We start from the raw sequence: 25,332 nt of genomic DNA, 5'->3' as shown, positions 1-25,332 counted from the left end.
AATGATAAATGTCCATTGGGGGGTGGGGGCAGGGTGAATGTCTGTTGGGGGTGGGGGGGTGGGGAGCAGGTAGCTGCCTAGTGGTGGCTATTCAGCAGGCTGATGGTCTGGGGGCAGAAGCTATTGGCTAGTCTGACAGTTTTTGCCATGATGCTCCTATACTGCCCGCGTCTGAGTGATGGAAGCGGGGAGAACAGGCCGTGGCTCGGGTGGCTGAGGTCCTTGATGATCTTCTTGGCCTTCCTGCGACACCTGGTATTGTAGGTGTCCTGGAGGGCAGGCAGTCTGCACCCAATGGTGCGTTAGGTTGAGAGTACCGCCCTCTTTAGAGCCTTGCGGTCAGCAGCGGTGGAGTTGCCGTACCAGGCTGTGATGCAGCCCGACAGTATGCTCTCGGTGGTGCTCCTGTAGAAAACACTGTGAGGGCCCTCAGGGACAGGCCTAATTTCGAGTCGCTGTCGTGCCTTCTTCACCACTGTGTCCGTGTGGTTTGACCATTTCAGCTCCTCTGAGTTTCCCTCATACTAAAGGGCGTGTCCTCTCCCCCCGTCCTCTCCTCTATATTAGAATGACTCTGAAGGAGGTGATAGTGAATCCAGGCTCTGTCGTAGCCGGCCGCGACCGGGACACCCATGGGGCGGCGCACAATTGGCCCAGCGTCGTCTAGGGTAGGGGAGGGAATGGCCGGCAGGGGATGTAGCTCAGTTCATAGAGCATGGCGTTTGCAACGCCAGGGTTGTGGGTTCGTTTCCCACGGGGGGTTAAAAAATATATATATACAGTGAGGGAAAAAAGTATTTGATCCCCTGCTGATTTTGTAAGTTTGCCCACTGACAAAGACATGATCAGTCTATAATTTTAATGGTAGGTTTATTTGAACAGTGAGAGACAGAATAACAACAAAAAAATCCAGAAAAACGCATGTCAAAATTATTATACATTGATTTGCATTTTAATGAGGGAAATAAGTATTTGACCCCTCTGAAAAACATGACTTAGTACTTGGTGGCAAAACCCTTGTTGGCAATCAAAGAGGTCAGACGTTTCTTGTAGTTTGCACACATCTCAGGAGGGATTTTGTCCCACTCCTCTTTGCAGATCTTCTCCAAGTCATTAAGGTTTCGAGGCTGACGTTTGGCAACTCGAGCCTTCAGCTCCCTCCACAGATTTTCTATGGGATTAAGGTCTGGAGACTGCTAGGCCACTCCAGGACCTTAACATGCTTCTTCTTGAGCCACTCCTTTGTTGTATTGGCCGTGTGTTTTGGGTCATTATCATGCTGGAATACCCATCCACGATCCATTTTCAATGCCCTGGCTGAGGGAAGGAGGTTCTCACCCAAGATTTGACGGTACATGGCCCCGTCTATCGTCCCTTTGAAGCGGTGAAGTTGTCCTGTCCCCTTAGCAGAAAAACACCCCCAAAGCATAATGTTTCCACCTCCATGTTTGACGGTGGAGATGGTGTTCTTGGGGTTATAGGCAGCATTCCTCCTCCTCCAAACACGGCGAGTTGAGTTAATGCCAAAGAGCTCCATTTTGGTCTCATCTGACCACAACACTTTCACCCAGTTCTCCTCTGAATCATTCAGATGTTCATTGGCAAACTTCAGACGGGCCTGTATATGTGCTTTCTTGAGCAAGGGGACCTTGCGGGTGCTGCAGGATTTCAGTCCTTCACGGCGTAGTATGTTACCAATTGTTTTCTTGGTGACTATGGTCCCAGCTGCCTTGAGATCATTGACAAGATCCTCCCGTGTAGTTCTGGGCTGATTCCTCACCGTTCTCATGATCATTGCAACTCCACGAGGTGAGATCTTGCATGGAGACCCAGGCCGAGAACAGTTATATTGTGTTTCTTCCATTTGCGAATAATCGCAATAACTGTTGTCACCTTCTCACCAAGCTGCTTGGCAATGGTCTTGTAGCCCATTCCAGCCTTGTGTCGGTCTACAATCTTGTCCATGACATCCTTGTCCATGACATCTTGGCCATGGTGGAGAGTTTGGAATCTGATTGATTGATTGCTTCTGTGGACATGTGTCTTTTATACAGGTAACAAGCTGAGATTAGGAGCACTCCCTTTAAGAGTGTGCTCCTAATCTCAGTTTATTACCTGTATAAAAGACACCAGGGAGCCAGAAATGTTTCTGATTGAGAGGGGGTCAAATACTTATTTCCCTCATTAAAATGCAAATCAATTCATAACATTTTTGACATGTGTTTTTCTGGATTTCTTTGTTATTATTCTGTCTCTCACTGTTCAAATAAACCTACCATTAAAATTATAGACTGATCATTTCTTTGTCAGTGGGCAAACGTACAAAATCAGCAGGGGATCAAATATTTTTTTCCCTCACTGTATATATATATATATATATATATATATATATATATATATATATATATAAAAAAATATATATATATATATAAAAAATATATATGTAATGTATGCACTAAGTGTAAGTCGCTCTGGATAAGAGTGTCTGCTAAATGACTAAAATGTAAATGTAAATGAATGGATGTTGAGGCATTAGGCCTTGTACTTCCTGGTTAATAGCATTAAAATCCAGGGAGGGAATCAAAATGCCTTGTCCCTTTCCCTACCCTACCCAGGCCTCACATCCCCTTGTCCTCAGCTTTGTGGGTGTGTATGGTGCATTGTTTGCATGCACACTTATAGTGCATGTGAGTGTTTGTATATTCACCTTAGTGTAAAAGCGTCTTTGGGCTCTTAAACTGCACAGTGCCTTGCAAAAATATTCATCCCCCTTTGAGTTTTTCCAATTTTGTTGCATTACAACCTGTAATTTAAATGGAGTTTTATTTAGATTTTATGTAATGGACATACACAAAATAGTCCAAATTGGTGAGGTGAAATGAAAACAAAAACTTGTTTCAAAATTCTAAACAATAAATAACGGAAAAGTGGTGCGTGCATATGTATTCACCCCCTTTGCTATGAAGCCCCTAAATAAGATCTGGTGCAACTAATTACCTTCAGAAGTCACATAATTAGTTAGATTGCACACAGGTGGACTTTATTTAAGTGTCACATGATCTGTCACATGATCTCAGTGTATATATACACCTGTTCTGAAAGGCCCCAGAGTCTGCAACACCACTAAGCAAGGGGCACCACCAAGCAAGCGGCACCATGAAGACCAAGGAGCTCTCCAAACAGGTCAGGGACAAAGTTGTGGATAAGTACAGGTCAGGGTTGGGTTATTAATATTATTATTATTATTATTATGGAGCACCATTTAAATCCATTATTAAAAAATTGAAAGAATATGGCACCACAACAAACCCGCCAAGAGAGGGCCGCCCACCAATACTCACAGAACAAGCAAGGAGGGCATTAATCAGAGGCAACAAAGAGACCAAATATAACCCTGAAGGAGCTGCAAAGCTCCTGAGCGGAGATTGGAGTATCTGTCCATAGGACCACTTTAAGCCGTACACTCCATAGAGCTGGGCTTTACGGAAGAGTGGCCAGAAAAAAAGCCATTGCTTAAAGAAAATAACAAGCAAACACGTTTGGTGTTCGCCAAAAGCCATGTGGGAGACTCGCCAAACAAATGGAAGAAGGTACTCTGGTCAGATGAGACTAAAATTGAGCTTTTTGGCCATCAAGGAAAACGCTATGCCTGGCGCAAACCCAACACCTCTCATCACCCCGAGAACACCATCCCCACAGTGAAGCATGGTGGTGGCAGCATCATGCTGTGGGGATGTTTTTCATCGGCAGGGACTGGGAAACTGGTCAGAATTGAAGGAATGATGGATGGCGCTAAATACAGGGAAATTCTTGAGGGAAACCTGTTTGTCTTCCAGAGATTTGAGACTGGGACGGAGGTTCACCTTCCAGCAGGACAATGACCCTAAGCATACTGCTAAAGCAACACTTGAGTGGTTTAAGAGGAAACATTTAAATGTCTTGGAATGGCCTAGTCAAAGGCCAGACCTCAATCCAATTGGAAATCTGTGGTACGACTTAAAGATTGCTGTACACCAGCGGAACCCATCCAACTTGAAGGAGCTGGAGCAGTTTTTCCTTGAAGAATGGGCAAAAATCCCAGTGGCTAGATGTGCCAAGCTTATAGAGACATACCCCAAGAGACTTGCAGCTGTAATTGCTGCAAAAGGTGGCTCTACAAAGTATTGACTTTGGGGGGGGTGAATAGTTATGCACGCTCAAGTTTTCTGTTCTTTTGTCTTATTTCTAGTTTGTTTCACAATAAAAAATATTTAGCATCTTCAAAGTGGTAGGCATGTTGTGTAAATGAAATGATACAAACCCCCCAAAAATCTATTTTAATTCCAGGTTGTAAGGCAACAAAATAGGAAAAATGCCAATGGGGGTGAATACTTTCGCAAGCCACTGTATAAAACACGTTTTATTATTACGTAGTGTGTGAGAGTGTTTGGAATAGCGTGTGCGTGTGTTTGTATAAGCGTGTGTAAGAGTTTGTATTAGCGTCTGTATCTCTGGCTGATGAAAGGCACAGCTCTCTCTCTCTCTCTCTCTCTCCCTTTCTCACTCTGCTGACTCACACAGGCAGACATTGGGCCACTCAGAGGAAATGGGATTTGATGTTAATGTGAGTGCAGCTCGCTGCCTCCTCCACCACCGCTGTGTAGCGGCCACACAGCTCGCTGCCTCCACCACCGCTGTGTATCGGCCACACAGCTCGCTGCCTCCTCCACCACCATTGTGTATCGGCCACACAGCTCGCTGCCTCCACCACCGCTGTGTATCGGCCACACAGCTCGCTGCCTACTCCTCCTCCTCCATCGCTGTGTATCGGCCACACAGCTCGCTGCCTCCTCCACCACCATTGTGTATCGGCCACACAGCTCGCTGCCTCCACCACCGCTGTTTCTTCGGCCACACAGCTCGCTGCCTCCTCCTCCTCCACCGCTGTGTATCGGCCACACAGCTCGCTGCCTCCTCCTCCACCGCTGTGTATTGGCCACACAGCTCGCTGCCTCCTCCTCCACCGCTGTGTATCGGCCACACAGCTCGCTGCCTCCTCCACCACTGCTGTGTATCGGCCACACAGCTCGCTGCCTCCTCCTCCTCCTCCACCACCACAGTGTATCGGCCACACAGCTCGCTGCCTCCACCTCCTCCACCGCTGTGTATCGGCCACACAGCTCGCTGCCTTCTCCTCCTCCTCCACCGCTTTGTATCGGCCACACAGCTCGCTGCCTCCTCCTCCACCGCTTTGTATCAGCCATACAGCTCGCTGCCTCCTCCTCCTCCACCGCTGTGTATCGGCCACACAGCTCGCTGCCTCCTCCTCCACCGCTGTGTATCGGCCAAACAACTCGCTGCCTCCTCCTCCACCACCACCATCGCTGTGTATCGGCCCCTCGATGTCACCCGGGTAAAGAAAGACAGTCACACGACAGAGACTGTAAACCCAGAGCCAATGACTGCCAAGCTTCTCGCTGGTGGCTTGGCCTGTTCAGCCTAATCAAGCCACTCAACCGAAGCATGGTCGCCAATCTGATAACTGCCGTTAAACGGGCTGATATGGAAATGCAGGGGAAACGTTGTCGTCTTAATGGCCGCTTGTACAAGGTACATGGCAACAAGGGTGACGACGCAATTCGGCAGTTATTTGATGACTCGCTTGGTGCTATGCGTTTGGTTTTTGGTAAGCTTTGGATGGGATTTTCCCGTGCCCAGTGACCAATCACCGGTGTCCATAAACCCAGGAACCTAATGATTGGTTAGGAGCATAGCCTGACTAGCCTCACTGTCAGGGAGACCTTTGTCCCTGTGTGCATCCCACTTCCCCTATTAGTGCACTACTCCCTATGGGCCCTGGTCTAAAGTAGTGCACTATATAGGGAATAGGGTGCCATTTGGGATGTACCCCCTGTATATGCTCCCTCTGTAACTGTTTACAGCAGCCATGCTACTCCAATGTGGTATCAAATGAGTGGCTGTGCTGTCATTACAGGATTGTTTGTCACTGCATTACAGAGAGGTAGTGATAGCTTGGCACCACTCCTGTTTCGGATCTGGCTGCAAGCTCGCCTGCTCAGCTTTCACTGTGCCGAGAACAAGATCCCTGTTACCCTCTTGGAGATGGGAACACTGTTGGCCAGATTCAAAATGTTCAACATTGCCCACGCAGGGATAGGTGTTCTGTTGGCCATTTTCAACATGACCCACCCAGGGATAGGTGTTCTGTTGGCCATTTTCAACATGACCCACCCATGGATAGGTGATCTGTTGGCCAGCATCAACATGACCCACCCAGAGATACAGTGAGGGAAAAAAGTATTTGTTCCCCTGCTGATTTTGTATGTTTGCCCACTGGCAAAGAAATGATCAGTCTATAATTTTAATGGTAGGTTTATTTGAACAGTGAGAGACAGAATAACAACAAAAAAATCCAGAGAAACGCATGTCAAAAATGTTATAAATTGATTTTCATTTTAATGAGGGAAATAAGTATTTGACCCCCTCTCAATCAGACAGATTTCTGGCTCCCATGTGTCTTTTATACAGGTAACGAGCTGAGATTAGGAGCACACACTTAAAGGGAGTGCTCCTAATCTCAGCTTGTTACCTGTATAAAAGACACCTGTCCACAGAAGCAATCAATCAATCAGATTCCAAACTCTCCACCATGGCCAAGACCAAAGAACTCTCCAAGGATGTCAGGGACAAGATTGTAGACCTACACAAGGCTGGAATGGGCTACAAGACCATCGCCAAGCAGCTTGGTGAGAAGGTGACAACAGTTGGTGCGATTATTCGCAAATGGAAGAAACACAAAAGACTGTCAATCTCCCTCGGCCTGGGGCTTCATGCAAGATCTCACCTCGTGGAGTTGCAATGATCATGAGAACGGTGAGGAATCAGCCCAGAACTACACAGGAGGATCTTGTCAATGATCTCAAGGCAGCTGGGACCATAGTCACCAAGAAAACAATTGGTAACACACTACGCCGTGAAGGACTGAAATCCTGCAGCGCCCACAAGATCCCCCTGCTCAAGAAAGCACATATAAAGGCCCGTCTGAAGTTTGCCAATGAACATCTGAATGATCTTTGGCATCAACTCAACTCGCCGTGTTTGGAGGAGGAGGAATGCTGCCTATGACCCCAAGAACACCATCCCCACCGTCAAACATGGAGGTGGAAACATTATGCTTTGGGTGTGTTTTTCTGCTAAGGGGACAGGACAACTTCACCGCATCAAGGGTTTTGCCTCCAAGTACTAAGTCATGTTTTGCAGAGGGGTCAAATACTTATTTCCCTCATTAAAATGCAAATCAATTTATAACATTTTTGACATTCGTTTTTCTGGATTTTTTTGTTGATATTCTGTCTCTCACTGTTCAAATAAACCTACCATTAAAATTATAGACTGATAATGTCTTTGTCAGTGGGCAAACTTACAAAATCAGCAGGGGATCAAATACTTTTTTCCCTCACTGTAGGTGGTCTGTTGGCCAGCATCAACAATAACCACCCAGAAATAGGTGTTCTGTTGGCCAGCATCAACAATAACCCAGGGATAGGTGTTCTGTTGGCCAGCATCAACAATAACCACCCATGGATAGGTGTTCTGTTGGCCAGCATCAACAATAACCACCCAGGGATAGGTGTTTTATTGGCAAGCATCAACAATAACCACCCAGGGATAGGTGTTCTGTTGGCCAGCATCAACAATAACCATCCAGGGATAGGTGTTCTGTTGGCCGGCATCAACAGTAACCACAAAGGGATAGGTGTTCTGTTGGCCAGCATCAACAATAACCATCCAGGGATAGGTGTTCTGTTGGCCAGCATCAGCACTCTCCTTTCATTCTGTCTGTGTTAATTAAAGTTTTGAAACAGCAGAGTTGTCCAAGTGCTGAGTGATTTATAGTAAGCTGACAATCTTTTTCATTTTTTCCTCCTCAGGTTGTTTTCCTGCTTCCTCCATCTGGTCTTTGTAACACACACACACACACCTGCGCACACACACACACACACACTCACACTCTCTACCCAACCACCCACTCAAGCGAGCCATGGACATTCCTTTCTCTGTGACGCCATGGCTCTGTGTCTGAAAAGCTTACTAACCCTCAACTCCTTGCCTCCTCGTTTCCTCAATTTCTCTAAGCTCATTGGAGGAGTAGATCTGAGGGAGGGACCATGGATCCTCCCCTCCAATGGGCTTTGAAAAGGAACTGAGGAAACAAGGATGGAGGAAGCAAGGACGTGACGGCTAGTAAGATTTTCATACACGGCCTGTGTGTCTGGGCCAGACGTTCCTCTCCTGATGGCTTCAACCCCCCTCAGCCTCACTCATCCTCTCTGTCACAGCCTGAGGACGCACAGACATACACACACACACCCCTTAGTGTTGGGAGACCGAGAGACACTTACTCTCTCTCCCTCCATCTGGCATCCCTCCATCTGGCATCCCTCTTTCTCTCTCTTCCCCTCTGCCCCGGTCTCCCCATCTCCCTCCTCTCTCCCCATCTCCCTCCTCTCTCCCCTGTCTATATCTTCCTCACTGTCTGCCCATGATGCTCATTCATGTCCTAACTCTCTCTCCATCTGTGCAGGTAGTAAACCCAAAGGCCTACAGTGGGTGGTGGACGTGACCATAGCGTACCCCAAAGCCAGGCCCATGGACATCCAGACGTGGATCTTTGGCTACAGACCCCCCACGGTCACACATGTACACTACAGGTAATGACCGACCCCAACTACATTGACACCTCTCTTTATCTCTCCCTCTGTACCTCTCTCTGTTTCTCATTCTCTTAGTCTCTATCCAAAGCTGGGTTGTGTTGTGTTCGCTTTAGGGCTCACCCAACTCGGCCAGGTTGTGGTCCATATCTTGGTCTGGCCCTCTTCATCATAGAAAATGGAATAAGAATATCTCAAGGCTCTTGTTGTTATTCAGATCTTTTAATTCTGAGGAAGAATGTATAGCGGACGTTTTGTTTGTACATAATGTTTCCGCCATCGTTTCCTATGGCCGAAAACAGCTTCAGAACAGCGATCACTAACCTCGATTTGGATGAATATTTCTACTTCAATGAATCGGTGGCACCCCAGACCCTAATCCCCGACACTCAGAAGAAAATGAGACGGCGATATAGAGGCCGACGTGCCCTGATGAAACTACGGCGGAAAGTAAATAATCCACCTCTACCTCTGTTCTATTAGCAAATGTACAATCACTGGAGAACAAACTGGATGAGCTCCGTTCGAGACTATCCTATCACCTGGACCTGAAGAACTGTAATATCCTATGTTTTTTGGAAACTTAGCTGAACAAGGACATTGATAATATTCTAGCTGGTTTTATCTCTAATATTAAGGAAGTATCAAGGTTCTGCTCGCCTGAGTTAGAATACCTCATGATAAGCTATTTACCAAGACAGTTTTCATCTATATTTTCCGTAGCTGTCTATTTACCACCACAGACCAATGGTGGCACTAAGACCACACTCAACAAGCTGTACAGGGCCATAAGTAAACAGGAAAACGCTCATCCACTGGCGGTGCTCCAAGTGGCCAGTGATTTTAATGCAGGAAAACTGAAATCCGTTTCACCTCATTTCTACCAGCATGTCACCTGTGCAACTCGAGGCTAAAAAACTCTAGATCACCTTTACTCCGCACACAGAGACTCATACAATGCTCTCCCTCGCCCTCCATTTGGCAAATCTGGCCATAACTCTATCCTCCTGATTCCTGCTTACAAGCAAAAACTAAAGCAGGAAGTACCAGTGACTCGCACAATACGGAAGTGGTACAATGAGGCAGATGCTAAGTTACAGGACTGTTTCGCTAGCACAGACTGGAATATGTTCCGGCACTCATCCGATGGCATTGAGGAGTTTACCACATCAGTCACCAGCTTCATTAATAAGTGCATCGATGACATCGTCCCCACAGTGACCTTACGTACACATCCCAACCAGAAGCCATGGATTACAGGCAACATCCGCACTGAGCTAAATGCTAAAGCTGCCGCTTTCAAGGAGCGGGACACTAACCCGGACGCTTATAAGAAATCCCGCTACGCCCTCAGACGAACCATCAAACAGGCAAAGCGTCAATACAGGACTAAGATCGAATCCTACTACACCGGCTCTGATGCTCTTTGGATGTGGCAGGGCTTGCAAACTATCACAGATTACAAAGGGAAACCCAGCTGCGGGCTGCCCAGTGACGCAAGCCTACCAGACAAGCTAAATGCCTTCTATGCTCGCTTCGAGGTAAGCAACACTGAACTATGCGTGAGAGCACCAGCTGGTCCGGACGACTGTGATCACGCTCTCTGTTGCCGATGTGAGTAAGACCTTTAAACAGGTTAACATTCACTAGGCAGCAGGGCCAGACGGGTTACCAGGACGTGTACTCAGAGCATTCACTGACCAGCTGGCAAGTGTCTTCACTGACATTTTCAATCTCTCCCTGATCCAGTCTGTAATACCTACATGTTTCAAGCAGACCACCATAGTCCCTGTGCCCAAGAACGTCATGTTAACCTGTCTAAATGACTATCGCCCCATAGCACTCATATCTGTACCCATGAAATTCTTTGAAAGGCTGGTCATAGCTCACATTAACACCATCATTCCAAACACCCTGGACCCACTCCAATTCGCATACCGCCCCAACAAATCCACAGATGACGCAATCTCTATTGCACTCCACACTGCCCTTTCCCACCTGGACAAACGGAACACCTATGTGAGAATGCTGTTCATTGACTACAGCTCAGCGTTCAACACCATATTGCCCTCCAAGCTCATCACTAAGCTAAGGACCCTGGGACTGAACATCTCCCTCTGCAACTGGATCCTGGACATCCTGATGGGACGCCTCCAAGTAGTGAGGGTCGGCAACAACACATCTGCCACGGTGACCCTCAACATGGGGGACTCTCAGGGGTGCGTGCTTAGTCCTCTCCTGTACTCTCTGTTCACCCACGACTGTGTGGCTGCACACAACTTCAACACTATCATTAAGTTTGCCGATGACACGACGGTGGTAGGCCTGATCACTGACGACAATGAGACGGCCTATAGGGAGGAGGTCAGAGACCTGGCAGTGTGGTGCCAGGACAACAACCTCTCCCTCAACATCAGCAAGACAAAGGAGCTGATTGTTGACTACAGGAAACGGAGGGCAGAGCACGCCCCCATTCACGTTGACGGGTCTGTAGTGGAGCGGGTCGAGAGCTTCAATTTCCTCTGTGTCCACATCACTAAGGATCTGTCATGGTCCAAACACACCAACACAGTCGTGAAGAGAGCACGACAACGCCTGTTTTCCCTCAGAAGGCTGAAAATATTTGGCATGGGCCCTCATATCCTCAAGAAGTTATACAGCTGCACCATTGAGAGCATCTTGACTGGCTGCATCACCGCTTGGTATGACAACTGCTTGGCATCCGACTGCAAGGCACTGCAGAGGGTAGTGTGGACGGCCTAGGACATCACTGGGGCCGAGCTCCCTGCCATCCACGACCTTTATACCAGGCGGTGTCAGAGGAAGGCCCTAAAAATTGTCAGACTCCAGCCACCCAAGTCATAGACTGTTCTCTCTGCTACCGCATGGCAAGGGGTACCGATTCACCAAGTCTGGAACCAACAGGACCCTGAACAGCTTCAAGTCATAAGACTGCTAAATAGTTAGTTAACAACATAGCTACCCAGACTAACTATTTATCTGCATTGACCCTTTTTGCAGTAATGCTACTGTTTACTGTCTGTCACTTTATTCCAAGTTTTATATGTACATATCTACCTCAATTACCTCGTACCCCTGCACATCGTCTCAGTACTGGTACCCCTTGTATATAGCCAAGTTATCGTTACTCATGGTGTATCTATTATTACTTTTATTATTAAGTGTTTTAACTTTTCTATTATTTCTCTTTTCTTTCTCTGCATTGTTGGGAAGGGCCCATAAGTAAGCATTTCACTGTGTCCACACCTGTTGTTTACCAAGCATGATTAAAAACATTTGATTTGATTAATTAGACAGAGGCTGGTTGCTGTAACTTTCCCCCCACACACTGTCTCTGCCTCTGCTGTGTACAGTAAGTTCCGTATGTCCTTTCCCTCAGCAGTTTCTATTAGGGATGTGACAAAAATTGAATTTTCTTAATGTTTAAACTACCATTAAAATGTGCACAATTCAAAATATGGTCCTATTTCGCATTGGTGGTCCTATTGGGTATGTCTGCTAGAGGGAAATGAAGTTCTATTTACCTCAGTCATAGGCTGAATCTCAAACCCAACACTTGGCCCCTAAGCCCTTTATCACGTGGCCACTTGCTGGTGTGTTCAATAGATAGTGATCACTCAAGTTTGCAAGTGTTTTGGCCAAAATGAGCATTGAGACGATGTACACTCGTCGTCTCAACTGACACGTATCAATATTCCAAAATTCTAAAATCCATTTGCGAGCATTTTCTCCCGCGACCTGTCTTGTGCATGACTCACTCGCTATGAAACACGGGCACTGGGGCAGACACGGACGCATACTCTGATAGACAGTAAGAAAGTTGTAAAAACAAAAACAACATCTCTCTACTCCTGCACAAAATATGTGCAAATATATCGGTCGCCAGTGACTTCATCAGCTGATTTAGCTTGTTGTAGCCTGCATGCTGCTAGCTACCTTCACTGACAAACACAGGGATGGAATTTTAGCTAGCTAGCTAAGGATGTTGGGCCCTGCACTGATAAACAGTGTGTAACTTGGCACTTAATTACAATAGTTTGACAACTTGCTGATGAAGTTGTAGACATGTTCCCAGCAGTCAGTCTGTACTTCCGCATGTTTCCAAAGCACCAATCGCTATGTTGTAACGTTGGGTCAGCTCAAAGCACAGCGTAGCAGCAGACTCGATAGGGGCAGGGCAGGCTGTTCGCTGCTGTCGCTTGCCTTTCTCTGACATGTTTTCTACTTAACAACGATGACATTCGGAACGCTTTATATCCGTGGCAAATCATTTTAAAGAAGCATTTCTCCTAACGTTACAGCATTGTTGCGTTAGGTATGATGACGATGACCGGGACCTGTTATTTTTGTGATAACTGCACAATGATTTTAATGGATTTTTTCTTAACGTTAATGTCCCAATTTCGTTTTAGCTAAAGTTTTTTGTAAATGTTCACACCCCTAGTTTCTATTCCTATCATTCTCTAGCCATTCTGATTAAAGACGACGACTCCAGAAGACTCTAAAGGCCTTTAAAAAGGATCCATCCAGCTATTTTTTAACTTTCCCTGTTGAAAAACAATTTCCTGAGTTAAATGCATGTTTGAGCAAAATAGTGAAAACCACTCCCCCTGCATGCTTGCTGGAACAATAGAGAAGCAATTGAGGACCCCCCGCCCCATTTATGCCATGTAATGAGGATACCTGCACCACCTACTAAAATGTGCTTTTGTCAAGTAAATCACGTGATAAATAAGGTGAAAAGGGGCCTGGAGTGCCACTAATGGATTACTGCTAATTAGCAAAGTAGGGACATTGAGATGTTGTGACTCCATAGTAACCCCTATTCATGTGACACACTGTCCAGTCGGAGGTATGGACCCACCCTAACTTCAATACGGAGCCCCCCTGACTGCAATATGGAGGACACACCCTGACTGCAATATGGAGGACACACCCTAACTTCTGTACAGACAGAGAGGACTTTGAGCCTACTTTATGGCAATTACACAGATAGTGCTGTACGCAACATAAAGCAGCTACTTAAAAGGTAGGGAAATGGCCTCAGTCGGAAGCCTACAGTTGGTGTGGCGCTGTTAGGAATTCCCCCACTCCCATCCCCCACCCAAACATGAACTGTGTCCCAAATGGCACCCTATTCCCTAAATAGTGTAATATTTTTGGCCAGAGCCCAGGGTCCAAAGTAGTGCACTATATAGGGAATAGGGTGCCATTTGGGAACCACACCCATTAAAGTTGCGCTAGCCTTGTGTGTCAACTTGCGTCATGACACACCTGCAATGAAAGGTATAGTGCTGAACAGGAGACTGTTAGTTTCTTTAAGATAAGAAGCTAGGACTGCATAGGAAGTGATTACTCACTGGTTGTCATTTGGGTAGGGTGAACCCTAAGGCCAAGGCTGGCACCGTCTGTTAAAAAAGCTGTTTCTGTCAGTCTCTGTTGCCACTCTACAGCTATTCATTAAAGGAGATCTCTCACACACACTCTCACACTCTCTCACACTCATTCACTCTCACACTCACACCTACACTCACTCCCACTCTGTCACACACTCCCAGCCAAGTTCAGTTCAGTCCATTCCTCTGCAGCGTTGATCCCCTCAGGTTGCCATAGCTGCTTCTCCTTTGATGTTACTGAACTGATGAGAGTCCAAACAAACGTGTGTGTGTGTGTGTGTGTGTGTGTGTGTGTGTGTGTATGCGCGTGCATACACACACACACATTAATAAGGCAGGAGTGCACAATTGGCATGTACTTCTCTTCAGCTCTCTCCTATCTAGGCTCAGCTGTGGAGGTGACCCCAGCCTCCTCACGCCGACAGCCTCTCATAAGGTGGATGGCTTACCGTATAATATTTGTATGACTTTCTCTTTGATTAGTCTGCTTTTCCAACGGCATCACGATAATCTCTATATGATTTATATCAAGGGTTGACTTTTTTTTACAGCCCTGTCATTCTAGAGTCTCTCTCTCTCTCTCTCTCTCTCTCTCTCTCTCTCTCTCTCTCTCTCTCTCTCTCTCTCTCTCTCTCTCTCTCTCTCTCTCTCTCTCTCTCTCTCTCTCTCTCTCTCCCCTGTTCACTGCATCCAAGGTTGTGTTTGTTCAAGCACACAGTCCGTTCGGTTCGAATTAACATGACCCAGTGCTCCAGCCAGTCCAGTACAGACCTTCCTCCGGTCTCTGAGGGCTATGAGGCTGACATCGGGGTGATCTGTGTGAACCATGGCCACTCCAGCCTACACTCTGGCTCCCAGAGGCCCCTTTCTCCACTACTGCTGGGCCAGGCTAAAGACTCATTAGGCCCAGTAATGAGAGAGGCAGGAGACAAGCCGCTCTCTCCTACCCCACCTAGAGGACTTTCCGCTGGGCCGTGGCCACAATCAGCCTCCCCAGCAGGGTAAGCGGCTCTGGAGCTCCGCTCCACGAACCCAGGTTGTTGTGAGAGGCTGAGAGACACTGGCTGTTGGGAATGTTGCTGAGTTTAGCAGAGGGAGGCCTTGTGGTGCACCGAAGTCAAGATGAGGATTAACCTTCCGATTCTGAGGAGACTGAGGCTGCATTTGGGTGGGTGCGTTGAAAAGTAATCTGGGAATGTTGGAGTATCTTTAAATATATGTTGCTGCTAACTGCCTACTAGAAAATAGGGGTAGATCTTCTGGCCTAGTTTGGGCAATAGGGGAGTTCCTCTGTATTCGGAATTGTACACACCTATTGGCTGCTGTATTTATTTAGGTCATCTGATCGGGTGTGTGTGGTAAAAACATTGTTTTGTCCCTCCATTTTACACGCTGATTCAGAATACAAAAAGTGAAAGGAATTTTAGATGATACTAGGTACTATGCATTTTTTCTTAATCTCTCGCTCTCTCTCACTCTCTGTAATCTCAATCTCCCAGATTGTGACATCTGAATGGCAGATGTGGGAGCTCGGTAGGTGTGTAGAGGTGGAGGAAGGGGATTGCTGTTAAATAGGTTGATTTCTTCCTCTAAGGATTTACCTTCAGCTTTTTCCTGTGCTTTCCTTTCTCTTTCCTGCTGCTCTGTGCATGTCCAACTGCTGGTGTGTGTGTGTGTGTGTGTGTGTGTGTGTGTGTGTGTGTGTGTGTGTGTGTGTGTGTGTGTGTGTGTGTGTGTGTGTGTGTGTGTGTGTGTGTGTGTGTGTGTGTGTGTGTGTGTGTGTAAGGAAGTTTGCAGCCCTATTTTTGGGGGGGAAGTTGCATCGTTCCTGTTCTCTGCACTTTTTTAAAGTGCCTTTTTGTATTGAAAAACCCCCTGTCATCTGTTTCTCTCTCCAGCTCACCTTTACATCTCTATTTCTCTCTCCCCAGTTTCCTCTTTCTCTCCACCTTTCTGTATAATCAGGTGATGTGTATTATGAGGGCTGTGGGGATTATTATTCTATTGGGAGTATGAAAATGAAAATGACCATCTTATGGACTGGTTTCCTTGGAGGACTAGCATCGCCATGGCGACACAGTAGTAAACAGACACAGGTGAAGCTGACTGAACACTCCTGAGTAATTCCAGTGTATGACCCAGGTGCATCAGACACCCAACCCCTATTGGAGGCAATCCATATGTTTATATGTACACTAATAATTAGATATTAAACTGATTATGGCAGTACGCAGAGTATGGCATTAGTCATGTAAACACCTTACTCCGCTTGTCTTAATCGGAATAAGTTCCTAATCAAAGTAAGCATACAGTGAGGAGAACAAGTATTTGATACACTGCCAATTTTGCAGGTTTTCCTACTTAAAGCATTGTAGAGGTCTGTAATTTTTATCATAGGTACACTTCAACTGTAGAGAGATGGAATCTAAAACAAAAATCCAGAAAATCACATTGTATGATTTTTTTAAGTAAATAATTTGCATTTTATTGCATGACATAAGTATTTGATACATCAGAAAAGCAGAACTTAATATTTGGTAAGAAACCTTTGTTTGCAATTACAGAGATCATAACGTTTCTGTAGGTCTTGACCAGGTTTGCACACACTGCAGCAGGGATTTTGGCCCACTCCTCCATACAGACCTTCTCCAGATCCTACAGGTTTTGGGGCTGTCGCTGGGCAATAACGGACTTTCAGCTCCCTCCAAAGATTTTCTATTGGGTTCAGGTCTGAGACTGGCTAGGCCACTCCAGGACCTTGAGATGCTTCTTACAGAGCCACTCTTAGTTGCCCTGGCTGTGTTTCAGGTCGTTGTCATGCTGGAAGACCCAGCCACGACCCATCTTCAATGCTCTTACTGAGGAAGGAGGTTGTTGGCCAAGATCTCGCGATACATGGCCCCATCCATCCTCCTCAATACGGTGCAGTCAGTCCTGTCCCCTTTGCAGAAAAGCATCCCCAAAGAATGATGTTTCCACCTCCATGCTTCACGGTTGGGATGGTGTTCTTGGGGTTGTACTCATCCTTCTTCTTCCTCCAAACACGGCGAGTGGAGTTTAGACCAAAAAGCTATATTTTTGTCTCATCAGACCACATGACCTTCTCCCATTCCTCCTCTGGATCATCCAGATGGACATTGGCAAACTTCAGACGGGCCTGGACATGCGCTGGCTTGAGCAGGGGACTTGCGTGCGCTGCAGGATTTTAATCCATGACGGTGTAGTGTGTTACTAATGGTTTTCTTTGAGACTGTGGTCCCAGCTCTCTTCAGAGTCTGATGACCAGGTTCAGGTAGTTCTGGGCACTTGTTTCCCACTATATGTCAATTAAAACGCCTGGTTTTCTGAGGAATCTTTTTTTTATTGATTGATCTGTGCATGTGCCAGCACTGATAGCGCAAGTGAAGTGAGTTCAGAAAAACTGAATGTATGCATCTTATGAATATTTTTCACTTACAAACTGTATATGTCCGAAATATAATATGGTCCCTGTGGTAGAACGGTTTATTTTCTGTATTTATCAAAAGTCACATTTGGTAGCCTGATTTCAGATGTGTCCAGGATTATTAGAGAAAAAGTTATTCTTGCAAAGCATGTTAACGTTTTAAACAAACTATTATATTAATTGGACTATCCACAATAATCGTATTATTGTGTGCATGTAACCAATGTATCGCTCCACAGTTAGCGGTCAAAGGTTTATGTGCAAGGTTAAGTATGGCTGCAGGCTACCCCATTTGACTCTGTATGAAGACTATACAGCCTCTATGGCTAAAGGTGTTATTGGAGTGCTAACTTCATCCTTTTGTGCCTGGGGCGGGTCTAGCAGTTAAAATCACAGCCTGAAGTGCGTATTCCATACGTGTTAGCATGGGATCTAATCCCCTGTTTATGTCTACTTCTATTTTTCCTTCTCTCTTTCTTGTCCGCCTATCCCAATAAACAAAAAATATGGAATGGCGATTAGGATTCCACTCCCTTAAAAAGGAATCCACAGTGGCGCGCACACACACACAGAGATAAATATTGTGTTTCTCTCTCAGGTCAGGCTGTCTAACTATTCTGAACAAAAATATAAACGCAACATGTAAAGTGTTGGTTCCATTTTTCATGAGCTGAAATAAAATATCCCAGAAATGTTCCATACACACAAAAAGCTTCTTTCTCTCAAATGTTGCACACAGATTTATATACATCCCTGTTAGTGAGCATTTCTCCACGCCAGGCCAGGACCTCCACATCCTGCTTCTTCACCTGCAGGATCGTCTGAGACCAGCCACCCGGACAGCTGATGAAACGGAGGAGTATTTCTGTCTGTAATAAAGCAATTTTGTGGGGAAAAACGTATTCTGATTGGCTGGACCAGGCTCCCCAGTCATGTGAAATCCATAGATTAGGGCCTAATAAATTTATTTAAGTTGACTGAACTGTAACTCAGTAAAATTGTTGAAATTGTTGCATGATGCGTTTATATTTTTGTTCAGTATAGTTGTTTTATTGCCCACGCATAGACCACTTCCCTGCCTATAATGGATAAGAGAGGGGTGATCTCATGCCAGTCTACCATTTGATTAACCTAGGATCCTCCTCCACTCTGGCCCCCTGTCCCCTGATTAACCTGGATCCTCCTCCACTCTGGCCCCCTGTCTCCTGATTAACCTGGATCCTCCTCCACTCTGGCCCCCTGTCTCCTGATTAACCTGGATCCTCCTCCACTCTGGCCCCCTGTCTCCTGATTAACCTGGATCCTCCTCCACTCTGGCCCCCTGTCTCCTGATTAACCTGGATCCTCCTCCACTCTGGCCCCCTGTCTCCTGATTAACCTGGATCCTCCTCCACTCTGGCCCCTGTCTCCTGATTAACCTGGATCCTCCTCCACTCTGGCCCCCCTGCCCCTGATTAACCTGGATCCTCCTCCACTCTGGGCCCCTGTCCCTGATTAACCTGGATCTTCCTCCACTCTGGGCCCCTGTCCCCTGATTAACCTGGATCCTCCTCCACTCCGGGCCCCTGTCTCCCTGATTAACCTGGATCCTCCCTCCACTCTGGCCCCCTGTCCCCTGATTAACCTGGATCCTCCTCCACTCTGGGCCCCTGGCGCCCTGATTAACCTGGATCCTCCTCCACTCCCTGGCCCCCTGTCTCCTGATTAACCTGGATCCTCCTCCACTCCCCTGGCCCCCTGTCTCTGATTAACCTGGATCCTCCTCCACTCTGGCCCCCTGTCCCCTGATTAACCTGGATCCTCCTCCACTCTGGCCCCCTGGCCCCTGATTAACCTGGATCCTCCTCCACTCTGGCCCCCTGTCTCCTGATTAACCTGGATCCTCCTCCACTCTGGCCCCTGTCTCCTGAATAACCTGGATCCTCCTCCACTCTGGCGCCCCTGTCTCCTGATTAACCTGGATCCTCCTCCATTTCTGTCCCCTGATTAACCTGGATCCTCCTCCACCTGGCCCCCTGTCTCCTGATTAACCTGGATCCTCCTCCACTCTGGCCCCTGTCTCCTGATTAACCTGGATCCTCCTCCACTCTGGCCCCCTGTCCCCTGATTAACCTGGATCCTCCTCCACTCTGGCCCCTGGCCCCTGATTAACCTGGATCCTCCTCCACTCTGGCCCCCTGTCTCCTGATTAACCTGGATCCTCCTCCACTCTGGCCCCCTGTCTCCTGATTAACCTGGATCCTCCTCCACTCGGGCCCCCTGTCCCTGATTAACCTGGATCCTCCTCCACTCTGGCCCCCTGTCCCCTGATTAACCTGGATCCTCCTCCCTCGGCCCCCTGTCCCTGATTAACCTGGATCCTCCTCCACTCTGGCCCCCCTGGCCCTGATTAACCTGGATCCTCCTTCCACTCTGGCCCCCTGTCTCCTGATTAACCTGGATCCTCCTCCACTCTGGCCCCCTGTCTCCCTGATTAACCTGGATCCTCCTCCACTCTGGGCCCCCTGTCTCCTGATTAACCTGGATCCTCCTCCACTCTGGCCCCCTGTCCCCTGATTAACCTGGATCCTCCTCCACTCTGGCCCCCTGTCCCCTGATTAACCTGGATCCTCCTCCACTCTGGGCCCCCTGTCTCCTGATTAACCTGGATCCTCCTCCACTCTGGCCCCCTGTCTCCTGATTAACCTGGATCCTCCTCCACTCTGGCCCCCTGTCCCCTGATTAACCTGGATCCTCCTCCACTCTGGTCCCCTGATTAACCTGGATCCTCCTCCACTCTGGCCCCTGCCCCCTGATTAACCTGGATCCTCCTCCACTCTGGCCCCCTGTCCCCTGATTAACCTGGATGGATATTTTAGCCAGAGGAAAGCTCAGGGCAGTGACCCCTATTTACTGAAGCCCAAACCGCCCATTAAGTGGCCTAAGCCAGCTAGCTTCCCTTTCCTCTCACTAGGCTGTAGGATTACTGGGCGATCTTCTTACACTGGGACCGGAGAGAACCGTAGTAATAAATAGGCAGTAGGCACGCCACACTAAAACAGGTATGTGTGTGGAACCATGGCTGGGTGGGCTTGGTTCTCAAGTATGGTTGCATCCCAAATGGCACCTTGTTCCCTATATCACAGGGGTCAAACTCATTCCACGGAGGGCCGAGTGTCTGTGGGTCTTTGATCCTCCCTTGTACTTGATTGATGAATTAAGGTCACTAATTAGTAAGGAACTCCTCACACCTGGTTTTCTAGGTCTTAATAAACTAAAACCTGCAGACACTAGGCCCTCCATGGAATGAGTTTGACACCCCTGCCCTATATAATGCACTACCTTTGGTCAGCTCTGTGTGCCATTTGGGACGCACACTGTAGTTAGGATTAGACGGTTTCTGATTCATGATCCACTGTTGACTAGATGTGGATCAATTCAAAAGCAGAGGAATGATTTTAAGAAACCATGTTTCATTGTCAGTGTGTTTTCTAGTCAACTCTTCAGTGTTCTGTAGCTGGTGCGTGTTCAGTAGGGCACGCTGTCGCAAACATTTTGCAATGAAAAACTCAAAAAACCGGCTGGGGGTGGGGGTTGGGGGCCACCTGCTGGGGGTGGGGGTGGGGGCCACCTGCTGGGGGTGGGGGTGGGGGCCACCTGCTGGGGGTGGGGTCCACCTGCTGGGGGGTGGGGTTGGGGGCCACCTGCTGGGGGTGGGGTTGGGGTCCACCTGCTGGGGGTGGGGGGTGGGGTCCACCTGCTGGGGGTGGGGTTGGGAGCCACCTGCTGGGGGGTGGGGGTGGGGGCCACCTGCTGGGGGTGGGGTCCACCTGCTGGGGGGTGGGGTTGGGGGCCACCTGCTGGGGGTGGGGTTGGGGTCCACCTGCTGGGGGTGGGGTTGGGGTCCACCTGCTGGGGGTGGGGTCCACCTGCTGGGGGTGGGGGTTGGGGGCCACCTGCTGGGGGGTGGGGGTGGGGTCCACCTGCTGGGGGGTGGGGTCCACCTGCTGGGGGGTGGGGTTGGGGTCCACCTGCTGGGGGGTGGGGTTGGGGTCCACCTGCTGGGGGTGGGGTCCACCTGCTGGGGGGTGGGGGTGGGGGGCCACCTGCTGGGGGGTGGGGGGTGGGGGCCACCTGCTGGGGGTGGGGTCCACCTGCTGGGGGGTGGGGTTGGGGGCCACCTGCTGGGGGTGGGGTTGGGGTCCACCTGCTGGGGGGTGGGGGGTGGGGTCCACCTGCTGGGGGTGGGGTTGGGGGCCACCTGCTGGGGGTGGGGGTGGGGGCCACCTGCTGGGGGTGGGGTCCACCTGCTGGGGGTGGGGTTGGGGGCCACCTGCTGGGGGTGGGGTTGGGGTCCACCTGCTGGGGGTGGGGTTGGGGTCCACCTGCTGGGGGTGGGGTCCACCTGCTGGGGGTGGGGTTGGGGTCCACCTGCTGGGGGGTGGGGGTGGGGTCCACCTGCTGGGGGTGGGGGTTGGGGGTCCACCTGCTGGGGGTGGGGGGTGGGGTCCACCTGCTGGGGGGTGGGGTCCACCTGCTGGGGGTGGGGGGTGGGGTCCACCTGCTGGGGGGTGGGGTTGGGGTCCACCTGCTGGGGGGTGGGGTCCACCTGCTGGGGGTGGGGTTGGGGGCCACCTGCTGGGGGTGGGGGTTGGGGTCCACCTGCTGGGGGTGGGGTTGGGGTCCACCTGCTGGGGGTGGGGCGGGGTCCACCTGCTGGGGGTGGGGGTGGGGTCCACCTGCTGGGGGTGGGGGTTGGGGTCCACCTGCTGGGGGTGGGGGGTGGGGTCCACCTGCTGGGGGGGTGGGGGTGGGGTCCACCTGCTGGGGGGTGGGGGTGGGGTCCACCTGCTGGGGGTGGGGGGGGTTGGGGTCCACCTGCTGGGGGTGGGGGTGGGGGCCACCTGCTGGGGGTGGGGGCCACCTGCTGGGGGTGGGGGTGGGGGCCACCTGCTGGCCAAGACGGGAACCCCACATAGTATCATTGACCCTAGCTGTGGTCCAGGGTGTTAGTGCGCATTCCTCCATTAGTGGAGTAGTGGTGGAATATGCACTAATGACCTTGACCAGAGCTACATTGACCCTTTCAAGCCTCCCTATTACTGATTCACAATGTCATAGTCCTATTCTGTACAGTCAATGTTACAAAAAATACACATATACCGGATAGGTGCAGTGAAATGTGTTGTTTTACAGGGTCAGCCATAGCAGGACAGCGCCGCTGGAGCAAAATAGGGTTAAGTGCCTTGCTAAAGGACACATCAATAGATTTTTCACCTTGTTGGCTTGGGTATTCGAACTAGCAACCTTTCGGTTACTGGCCCAATGCTCTAACCACTAGGCTACCTGCCGCCGTACTATTGGTACTATTGTGGTAGATGGGTTGTGTAGCTGTTATATTCAAGGATTCATGTCGTGGGAGATGAGTGGGAGAATCTTACTTTTTTTTATCTGAAAGCATGATGTAGTTAAGGGAAGCCTGGAAGGCAGTTGGTTTACTTTCTGCCATCTCTTGTTCAGCAAGACTGTAGCCTTGGATCTCAAAGGATTGGAATGGTATAAGCACTATGGCAGAATTACAACTAGCCTATCAGAAAGCTGGGTGGAGCTACTACCATGTTGTTTCTACCTATCCAATCCTCTCAGAAGTGCCTTGGTGGTACAGGCTGTTTCTGCACAGGGCCTGTGACAATGGAGCTGACTAATGCAAAAAAACGGCACGGCACTGACCAGCAGCCAGCAGTTTTTAGCCCTGATAAAGTGACCGAGTTTGTGGTTTCTCTCATATGGGCAGGTGAGGTTTAGCCTGGTCGCAGATACGTTTGTGCTGACTTGCCAAGTTGGCAAGACTGCACAAACAAGATCTGGAACCAGCTAGGCGAGGTAGCCTATTGCCTTGCAGTATTTCTCTGTTTGCTGGGACTGCTGTTTGTGTCTGTATCTCTGTAGAGTCGGGGGCAAGGCAGGGCAGGGATGGATTTCCTGTCACCATGATTAGCCTGTCTGTTAATGAAGTCTCCTGAAAGAGCTGAGGCTTGTACTGCTTACACACGTGCACACAGACACACACTGCTGTGATACACTTCTCTGGGATAGACTCAGCTCAGGGAGTGGGAAGACACCCTCAGACCGCTGCCTCTGAGACAGATCAATGCAGCCAGCCTTCGTTGAGAAGAAACTTCAATAATGCTGTTCTCTCTCTCTCTCTCTCTCTCTCTCTCTCTCTCTCTCTCTCTCTCTCTCCTCTCTCTCTCTCCTTTTCACTCTATTTCTCCAATTCAAAAGACGGGCATGGAAAGGGTAACCCCATACATTGCCAAAGCAAACATATAGGAACATATTAAATCAATGTAATTAAATGTAATAATTCCCTCCTCCTCTCCCAGGGTATACCCCATAAAGGAGGTTCCGGTGGAGACCAAGCCCCTGACAGATTGGCTGTACCAGAGGTTTGTGGAGAAGGAGGATCTACTGGCTCACTTCTACGAAACAGGTCAGTATTCACTGCTTTCTTTCTCTCTCTCTCTCTCTCTCTCTCTCTCTCTCTCTCTATTTCTTCTCTCTCTATATATTTCTGCCCTCTCTCTATATATTTCTGCCCTCTCTCTATATATTTCTGCCCTCTCTCTCTCTCTGGCCTCTCGTCCTTTCTCTCTGTTTCTCCCTCTCTATTTCTGCCCTCTCTCTCTCTAGCACTATTCTCTCTTCATAGAGGAGTGACTGTCCACGTTGAGGTGTGATCACAATGTCGCTGACCGTATTCCTTCCTGTGTCCCCCCCCCAACAGGAGCCTTCCCTCCACCGAAAGGCCAGAAGGAGGCCGTATCCCGGGCGATGACCCTCGACCCCGTGCAGCTCTGCGTCATCCAATCCCTGGCCTTCGCCTCGGGCTACCTGTGGTACACCGTCCTCCAGTACTTCTACTGCTGTTTGTTCTGAGTGCGCTGAAGTGGATGGAGTTTAAAAGTGGACCAGACCCTATTGGCACTGCTTCTGGATCAGTGGATGGCTCGCCCTCCCCGGCACCATCCCTCCTCCTATGATGGATGAATGTACATTTTGCAAAAAGCGTGAGGGACTGATAAAAAATGACTATGTTGGAGGCTATTTTCCCCCTTGGATACATGAATACCTACACACACAGACAAGGACGGACATACACGATTGACTGAAGCCCATACTTCTGAACATTAATCATTTACACACACTTACTTCTTGGATATAAACGCCCCAATCTAGTTGGTCTCTCATTTCTCACACACACTCCCGCACACATTTTTTATGTTTACACACGTCCTCACACACTTCAATTATTAAAGTCACATGGCCAGTTTTACTCTCAAATCAAGAATGAGGCTCAGGACTAAAACTGAGGGTGTTTTCAAGTGGACTCTCTTCCTGGTCTTTAGGTGTAGTTTTACAGTGTGCGAGTGTGTGGTAGTGTGCGTCGTGTCTGCCCTCGTACCCACCCCCACCCTTGGGTGAACCAACCCCCTCCCCTACCCCCCGTTGGACCTCTCTCCAGGCCTGCTGATTCTGCGGTTGGCCCACCCTACAGAGAGAGGGGGGCTGTTGTATGTACCCCATCAGAGACTGCCACGTCGACCCCTCTCCTCTGGCCTTCATTGCACTAAAAGGATCCCTACTACCCCCCCCCCCTCTCCTACTCCAGGAAATATTCCTGAATGGTAGCTGTTGTTTGTTTCTTTTTATTTGCCCCTCTCCTTAACAACGGCCATTGCATTTGTTGTTGTTGTTGTTGTTGCTGTCTATCTACGTT

The 25,332-nt window shown here is 48.9% G+C and overlaps 1 protein-coding gene across 1 annotated transcript in view; it reads left to right on the top strand.

Moving 5' to 3' along the window:
• lpgat1 (lysophosphatidylglycerol acyltransferase 1) overlaps positions 1-25,115 on the top strand; it is an 84,353-nt gene extending 59,238 nt beyond the window's left edge. The window contains exons 6-8 of the mRNA XM_041864734.2: positions 8,585-8,711; positions 23,939-24,045; positions 24,340-25,115. Of these exons, the coding sequence (XP_041720668.1) occupies positions 8,585-8,711; positions 23,939-24,045; positions 24,340-24,491 (386 nt within the window). The 3' untranslated portion in view covers positions 24,492-25,115. The remainder of the gene's footprint in view (positions 1-8,584; positions 8,712-23,938; positions 24,046-24,339) is intronic.
• The last annotated feature ends 217 nt before the right edge of the window (positions 25,116-25,332 follow it).

This window comes from Coregonus clupeaformis, chromosome 36 (genome assembly GCF_020615455.1).
Source record: "Coregonus clupeaformis isolate EN_2021a chromosome 36, ASM2061545v1, whole genome shotgun sequence".
In the NCBI taxonomy this organism is placed as follows: Eukaryota; Metazoa; Chordata; class Actinopteri; order Salmoniformes; family Salmonidae; genus Coregonus; species Coregonus clupeaformis.
Note: the sequence above shows the minus strand (reverse complement) of the source record. Positions and strands in the feature narration are given on the sequence as shown.